The following is an 8841-nucleotide window of genomic DNA, read 5'->3' on the forward strand; positions in this document are numbered from 1 at the left end:
CATTCAGCCATGTAGGATCTGACCCTCTAAAGACAGGGCTTAACCGCTGCACTAAGAAGCCAGCCCTATGTAAGGCATTATCACCACCACTGGGGCTTCCCTTAATCGTCTGGAACAAGTTCCACAAAGATAGACGTGTACTTTTCAAGTGGGTGAAGACAGACGCTTGTAGTAGCTATAGAGCTGGATTGAAGGGAAATCGAAAAGGCAAAAGCTGTCACATAAAGTAGACAGGATAGCAGTCTCAACTGGTTTATCAACTGAGCATAAGCCTTTTGTTCGGTTTGCTAGGTTGTGAATTCCACTTTAACAACACAGATTAGAATATTTTGTAGAATAGCGCCTATATAAAGTTCTCTTAGACTGTATCTCCTCCTTCCTGCGAACACAATTGCTATCTAAACTTCCTTTTTTTTTTTTGGTAAATAATTATTTAACTTTATTTATTTATTTATTTTTATTTTAAAATTTGACCAGAGAGGGACAGAGTGAGAGCGTGAGAGAGGAAGAGAGAGAGAGAGAAGGAAAGTGAGAAAGCAAGCCACCAGGTCCAGGACGCAAACCACAGTCAGCCGTGTGGGAGTCCAGTGCCCTTAACCACCTGCCACCTCATGCCATCTTAACTTCTACGCATTGACTTTGAGTCCCACCACCTGATGATACGTTCTTAAACACCATGGTTTCATTGTGCCTTGTTTTGAACTTTTTTTAGTTTGCCAGAGGGTGTATGTGCCCAGCAGAGAGAAAAGGGGTGTACGTGAGGGAGAAAGAAGAGAAAACAGCCCCCTGGGGGTGGTCACACGGGATTCCCTTCTTCTCCATCTCGCCCTCCCTTCAGGATGTGGGTGTGCATGCACTTGTGCCCCACGTGTTTCTCAAGAAGTCAGGCCTGACACTCGAACCATGTGGCCGGTCATGTGGGATCCAGCCGCCTTCACCCCAAGGCACAGGCTGGTCCTTGAACTGTTACTTTTAAAGCATATTTATTTGAGCTCCTCAGAGAGAGAGGGAGGCACCCCATCAAAGTCCTTATACCCTAATCCACTTCCAGCCTCACAGACACACACGTGCCTCACATGCAGAGGAAGGCACCAGGACACAGACCCAGAACCTTCCTATGTGGGTCCCTGGTTTTGCACTTCACATGGGATCATGTAGTCTACATTTTATGGCATCTGGCTTTCTTCCCCCTCATTGTCAAACGTTAAAAATTCGTCCGTGTTGTGTGTAAGTACGTTTCGTTCTGCTTTATGGCTCTGCGGTATGCCATCACAGCCTGCCCACACTTGTTTGTTTAGCTTACGCCCCGTGGGCACTTGGTTGTTTCCGGTTTGGGAGTGTTGCCAGTGAGGGCTCTCATTCTTATACATTTATTGTGATGCATACTGTTAGGGTGACCTGTGTCATGGGCTGTGAAAGAATTCACAGACTCAGAGTAAGTGGATAGAAAAGCTTTATTACTGGGACCAACAGCTGGCGGAATGGCTATGTCGCTGGACTCCCATGTAGTCGACCAGGGTTCGAATCCTGGACCTGGTAGCTTTAACTCTCACATTGGGCGCGTGTGTGTGCGTGCCCAAGATTTCGAGAGGAGAATGGAGGAGAAGGGATTGTGGCCTGGCCATCCCCTCTGGGGGGTGATTTCTCACTTTCTATCTCTTTGTCTGTCTCTGTCTTCCTCGCGAGCGCACGCACTATAGCAAAAACCTCTCAATAAGAAAAAAAAAAAGAAAAGGTTTATTACTCACTTTCCAAGGGAAGAAAGGGGTGGATGCACAGAGTTGCATCAACCCTGAAGGAGAAGTGATTAAGGTGGTCCACATGTGTCCTGTGGCAAAAACCTAAAAATAATAATAATAATAAAAGGTGGTCCTGAGGCAGCATGCCAGGTGGTCTTTCATGTCTGGGTCGTTCAGTTGTCACCTAAGGGTGGGCCAACCATCTGCAGTAAGATCGAGCAAAACCCCCTTTCTTCCCTCCTCTGGGCTGGAAATCTTCTTCTGATCCCAAGGAATCCCCCATGAAGGCATGTCCCCTCCCACCAGGACCGGCCAGACCAGGTTTAACCTGGTAGGCCTCCCGCACCCTGCCAAGGACACTCTAGGTTGTCTGGAGACCTTGCCTTCCCTCCAGCCGAGGCCAAGGTAAGAGTCAACATCCAAAGGTTGATCCCTAAACGAAAAAAGAGAGATGGAAAGAAAGAAAATGCCAAGGCATCCGTGGAATTCAAAGGTGCGCTTCTCATCAAAGAAGATATTTAGGTTGGGGCGAATATGTGTTCTCACACACGGTACACGCATGTAGGATATGGAACTAAGGGCGAGGGGTATCAGATCTTGAGCTTAATAAAGACACCAAGCTTTATTCCAAAGTGTCGGAACCAGTTTCCACCCTCAGCAGCAGGGTATGACAATTCCTGTTCTTCCATCTCCTCATGAACGTGGGCTAATTGCACTTGGATACTGTTGGCGATCCGGTAGGTGCAGAGTGGTATCCCATCGGGTAGCCCTTGTTCTTCAGGGATCACACGACTAGGTCGTGGGTCATAGCAGGAGTGGGAGAGTCCCACAGAGTCAAAGGGTCCCTGCAAGAGGAAAGAGAAATGGCCCAGCAGGTGGCGTGGTGGCTAAAGGTGCTGGACTCCCACATGGATCACGGTTTGAGTCCTGGACCTGGCAGCTTGCTTTCTCACTTTCTCTCTATCTTTGGTGAAAGTGATAATAAATAAATAAGTAAATCTTTAAAAAAAAAAAAAAAGAGAGAGAAAGGAAGATAATAGAGATACTTTACTAACGTCATGCTTTGCTAACTCAAATCAGTTGTAGTGGGTTGAATAGTGTTCCTCAAATTTCTGTCCTTCCCTGTACTTTAGAAAGTGACCTCACTTGGAAACAGGGTCCTTACGGATGTAATTAGCAAAGACTAAATCATACCAGAGTGAGATGAGCACTCAACAAAAATGGCTGTCCTAAGAAGAGAAGAGACCCGGAGGGAAGGTGGGGCCGTGTAACATGGAGACAAATAGATGTGACTTCCGTGGCTACAAGCCAAGGAACGCTGAGGAGTGCAGTCCACCCCCAAAGCCAGGAGAGGCACGGAACAAACACTGCTTCAAAAAGGAAGCAGCCCCGGGACCAGCAGTTAGCATAATGGCTATGTTGCTGGACTCCCACGTAGTCGACCGCAGTTCGAGTCCCAGACCCGGTGGCTTAAAACTCATGCCGGGCGCTTGTGCGTGCATGCTCAAGATCCTGAGAGGAGAATGGAGGAGAAGGGATTGCGGCGTGACCATCCCCCCTGGGGGGGTGATTTCTCGCTTTCTGTCTGGCGAGCGCACGTGCCCTATAGCAAAAACCTCTTCAAAAAAAAATAAATAAATAAAGGAAGCAGCTCCACCAATGCTGTGATTTTGGACTTCCAGACTGAGAGGACTAAAATTTTTAAAAATTTATTATTGATTTATTTACTTACTTAGTTTAAATAATTATTTATTTAATTTTATTTATTATCGCTATTTTTTAATTTGACGAGAGAGAGAAGGAAGTGAGAAAGCAAACTGCCAGGTCCAGGACTTGAACCATGGTCAGCCATGTGGGAATCTGACGCCTTAACCTCCATGCCATCTATTGGCCTCTACTTATTTACTTTAATTTGCTATAGGGCATGTGCTCTCGCGAGAGAAAGCAAGCTGCCAGGTCTGGGACTTGAGCCGCAGTCGGTCATGTGGGAGGTTCAGTGTCTCAACCAACACACTACCTGCTGCCCCTGATTTCTGTTGTTCAAAGTCACCCAGTTTGTGGCACTTCGTTGTGACAGCCCTAGGGAACAAATCCAGCAAGTCGCATGCCGGACTGGGATTTGCGAGAGCTGTCTCCAGTCTCTGCACTAGCTGGCGGTTATGTACTCACAACTGCTCCCGTTCTGGATCTGTGTGCTGGCTTCCTCTCCGTCACCTTCAGGCCGGAGGCTGGAACCCCCTCCCGCCGTTACTCATGCCAGGGTAGTGCATCGATCCTCACTGCCCTGTAGGGGCCTTTCCTCCACGTCCCAGCAGGCATGTGCACCTGGAGGGTCTGCCAGGATCCGGGAAGAGACCTTGCTCTGCCCTTTCCTCCCGAGTCTCACCCCCCTCTGTCGACTTCACACTGCATACAGCAATTTGCAATCACTTCTCTGTCTTTCCTCTTCCTCACCTGTTCCTCCCCTTAGATTGAAAGCTCCCTGCTTCGTCTGTCCTGTTATCACTGTACCCTTCACTGCCTGGCACGGCCCCTGGTACGTTGTAGGCATTTAATATTTCTTGAATGAATGAATGAATGAGGAGGAACTTTTTTTTTATTTTATTTTTACAACTCTAGCACTAGCCATGTCAGATACTCTGGTGCTCAATTGATGTTCATTTTTTCTTAAAGTATTTATTTTATTTTATTTTATTTATTATTATTATTATTTGCAATTTGCTATAGGGCACATGTGCTCGCCAGAGAGAGACAAAGAGAGAGAAGGGAGAGTGAGAAAGCAATCTGCCAGGTCAGGGACTTGAACTGCAGTCAGCCATGTGGGAGTCCAGAACCCTAACCATCACGCCACCCATTGATGTTCCTTTTTCTTTTCTTTTCTTTTCTTTCTTTTTTTTTTTTTTGTTGAGTTTTTTTTTTTTTTTTTTTTTTTTTTTTTTTTTTGCGAATTTCTCTTTTCTCTTTTTGGAGAAGTTTTTGCTATAGGGCGCATGTGCTCGCCAGAAAGAGACAGACAGAAAGCAAGAAATCACCCCCCAGGGGGACGGCCACACCGCAGTCCCTTCTCTTCCATTCTCCTCTTATGATCTTGGGCAGGCACACACACGTGCCCGGTGTGAGTCTAAGCCACCGGGGTCCAGGACTCAAACCATGATTGACTACACTGGAGTCCAGTGACATAGCCAATACGCTAACTGCTGATCCCTCTTTTTTGTAGAGGTTTTTGCCTTAGGGCACATGTGCTCACTGAAGAGAGAGAGATAGTGAGAGGGAAAGTGAGAAATCAACCCCCTGGGGGATGGTCACACCGCAATCCTTTCTCCTCTGTTTTCTTCCTGGGATCTTGGGCACACGCGCACACTCACACGCCTGCTGTGAGTTTCAAGTCACCGGGTCTGGGACTCAAACCGCAGTTGGCTGTGTGGGAGTCCAGTGATATAACCACTACACTATCTGCTGGTCCAAATGTTCATTTTTTAAAAAGTTTATTTATTTATTCCATGAGTGAAACAGGAAGGGAGAGGGAGAGAGAGACAGCACCCCCAGATCATGGGCAAGCTTGTGCCAAGCATACTCAGAGATGTCTCCAGACTTGAAGTGGGAACCTTCACATGTGGGATCACCCTGCAGACCATCGCATTGTACAGCAGTGCCACCATCTGTCCCCTCAGTTGATGTTCTGTGTTCCTCCATAGCCCTGTTTTTGAGGTCAGAGGGGCCCAACGTGGGACACAAGCTTAAGACGAAGAACCGAATGGGTCTAAGTTCTGTGGGCTGTAGGAGTCTGAGTGGATGTTAGAGAGGATTTGAATGTGAAGAAATGCTTGGAAAGGTGTGTCCGAAAGTGGAATTTCTGCGTTTACCTGCATGTAAGCTGCATTCAGGTTTCATGTAAATTGATTTGTAAGAGAGGATAAGTTTGTGACCAAAGCATGACTGGATTAGTGAAGCAGCATAGCTTGAGTGCTGTCTTTTTTTTTTTTTTCTTTTTTTGGAGAGGTTTTTGCTATAGGGTGTGTGCACTCGCCAGCCAGCCAGTCAGAGAGAGACAGAGAGACAGAAAGCGAGAAATCACCCCCCAGGGGGATGGTCACGCCGCAATCCCTTCTCCATTCTCCTCTCGGGATCTTGGGCACGCACGCACACGCGCCCGGCGTGAGTTTAAGCCACCGGGTCCGGGGCTCGAACCGCAGTCGACTACGTGGGAGTCCAGCGACATAGCCATTACACTAACTGCTGGTCCCAGTGCTGTCTTTCAAAGGCCAACCCAAACCACACCCTTGTCCCAACAGAGCTCCCAGGTAACTTAATGTCAACTCGGCTTTGATTTCCCCCTGGATTATATGAAGGCAGTTAGGACAGACTATCACTTACCTGTTCTGTTTGGTTAACCTGAAATTAGGGAATGCATAAATGATTTCTTAGTCAATGCAACCTGTTTGATAGAGAAAATATTTCTAAACGGGCGTACGAGGGAGAAAAAGGCATTCTTGGCAGTTGGCTAGCTTCTTGATGTCTGTCTGTCTCTCCATCACAGAGGCGGGTAGCTCAGTCCTAAACAGTGTCTCAGATAAGATTCCAAAGTCACACCTTTACCTGGGTAGGTTGGGTGAACTCTAACCCTGAAACTATGCACGTCTTAACATATGACCATGTATCCTACTTTCTTTGAGCCCATAACGTTCTTCAGATTCTCAAATGGACCCAGGGTCCAAAGAACGTTAAAACCCCTCAACTTGGTGCCAAATACATGTCTTGGGCAGGATGCCAATCCATCCAGCAGAGGGCAGTGGCACTCACATTTACCGACCTCCTTGACCCTAAAGCACTGGTTATCAGGAGCTCCCAAGGTTGAGCCAAGTAGAGTTGACCAAGGGCATCAAAAGACCACTCTGTCCTTCCCCTGCTCTTCCTGTCGGATTGCTTTTGGATCCGTATTTCCAACCCTGAGGTGCCACATCATGGGATGCATACATCTAAACAGTGGCTCTGGCAAGACGACTTTCTCTCATTTACTTCCTGAAAGAGCCCAAAAGGAACTTCCCAAGTTTTGTTGCTCCTTTGCCAATGTTCTTGCTTGCTTCATGGACATGTTCAGACCCCAGGAATAACATTGATTCAGAGGTCCTGATTGGACATTGTTCAGGGGAAGTTTGAATGAACTAACTTTTATTCTCAGTTGGATGTCCTTGCCTACAAAGTAAACATCTACCTCCTTGACATTCAAAGCCTTTTGAGACTGGTTCTACCTTCCTTCAATTCTTTCTTATTTACTCTCCCATACATATTAGCCAAATTCTTACTGAAATTTCTTTAGGTTTTCCAACAAGCTTACTCCTTTCTTTTTATTGTCATTATCTGTCCTAGTCTCAGTCCCTCCTACCTCCATGGAGGCGTCTCTAGCTAAGAAACAGTTATGCACGCTTTCCGCCATCTTTCTGTGCCGCCATAATGGTGCACGTGAATGTCCTGGCTGATATTTTCAAGAGCATCAACAATGCCAAAAAGAGAGGCAAATATCAGGTTCTTATTAGTCCAGATTCCAACGTCACTGTCCGGTTTCTAACTGTGATGATGAAGCATGGTTACACTGGCAAATCTGAAATGGCCAATGACCACAGAGCTGGAAGAATGGCGAACCTCACTGGCAGGTTAAACAAGGATGGAGTGATCAGCCCCAGATTTGATGTGCAACTCAAAGATCTAGAGAAATGGCAGGATAATCTGCTCCCATCCCCTCCGTTTGGTTTCACTGTGCTGACAACCTCAGCTGGCATCATGGACCAGGAAGAAGCAAGGCAGAAACCTACAGGAGAGAAGATGCCGTCATTCTTTCTCTAGGGATATAATACAGACATACAAAGCAAATGCCTCAATGGGGAGGGGGGAGAAAGAAACAGTTGTGCAATGAGGTTAAGGGCTTGGAAGGGCTGAGGCAGCAAGCCATGTAGGTAACTGGGGAGAGGAGTCTTGCAGTCACAGAGAAAAGCAAGTGCAAAGACCCCAGGGTGGGAGCCTGCTTGGCCCCTCAGAGGCACAGCGTGGCTGGGACAGAATGCACAGCAAGAGGCGAGGCAGAGGGCTGCTGGAACCACATGGCATAGGGCTTGGTGGGCCATAGCAGAGAGACCCCAGCAGAGCGCTCGCACCACAATCCACCCCCAGTCTCAGCTGGCCTGAATCGTGGGTACGCACGTGCTCTCAGGGAGGTCCCTGATGTGAATCCAGGACCTCTCCTCTGTGGGTCGGTTACATTATATGGAGGCACCCCCTGGCCCCCAGAGACTTTGGTTTTACTCTGAGTGAGAAGGAAGATAGAGAGTTTCAAGGGCAGGAGTGACACCATACCTCACATTTCCCAAGGACCGCTCTGACCATTGCATTGAGAACAGGACGTCGGGGGCAAAGGCAGAAGCAGAGAGCCCGGCAGGGGCCTTGGCAACAATCCAAGAATGATGGGAAGGCGGCAGTGAGAAGAGCTTGGACTCGGGATCCACTGTGAGGGGGAACTGATGAGCTTTGCCAGCAGACTGGATATGGGGTTGGAGGGTAAAAGAGAAGTTAAGGACGACTGAGATTTTTGGTGTGAGACGATGGAAAGATGGTGTTGCCACTAAAATGAGAAAAACTAGGAGAGAGAAGATGGGGTGGGCAGAATCAGGAGTTCGTCTGGGCCAGCTTCAGTTTGAGAAAGGAGGCCTGTTAGACCTCCTTTAGGTGCTGCCCATCTCCCCCCACCCCCTTCCTCCGTCCCGCCCACATCCTGGCCCGCTTACTCCAAGGAGCATCCTGGCCCCACCGCCAATGCCTCCTCTGCTGAGCTGGTGGCCATCAGTCTCTCCCAGGGTTTGAGCCAAGCTCCAGCTTGCCTTCTTCATGTCTGCTGCCATAAAAGCTGCAAAAGCTCTGGGGACCCAGCCTGAATGACCGATGCACTGCAGCGGCTCCGATCTTCCTACTTCTGAGCCCAGAGTCAATTCCAAACCAGGGCTGGTGGAGTTGGCATCTCCCATGCAGCTCAGAGAGGCCAGGGAACACAACTCAGAAGTGCAGAGGTAAACCTCTGTCATTAAAAGACAAGAGATTAAAGGAGTCAATGGAA

At 48.0% G+C, this 8841-nt stretch overlaps 1 protein-coding gene across 1 annotated transcript; it reads left to right on the forward strand.

The window, feature by feature from the left end:
* Nucleotides 1-7190: 7190 nt before the first annotated feature.
* On the forward strand, nt 7191-7580 carry LOC102470670 (40S ribosomal protein S15a). Its single transcript, XM_006145208.1, has one exon. It carries the CDS (start codon nt 7191-7193, stop codon nt 7578-7580), a length of 390 nt encoding a protein of 129 aa, XP_006145270.1.
* Nucleotides 7581-8841: the final 1261 nt, after the last annotated feature.

Source organism: Tupaia chinensis, unplaced genomic scaffold (genome assembly GCF_000334495.1).
Source record: "Tupaia chinensis unplaced genomic scaffold, TupChi_1.0 Scaffold000146_1, whole genome shotgun sequence".
NCBI lineage: Eukaryota > Metazoa > Chordata > Mammalia > Scandentia > Tupaiidae > Tupaia > Tupaia belangeri.

What these genes read in the sequence shown, in the direction of transcription:
- LOC102470670 (XM_006145208.1), top strand. Translation starts at nt 7,191, where the DNA reads ATGGTGCACGTGAATGTCCTGGCTGATATTTTCAAGAGCATCAACAAT.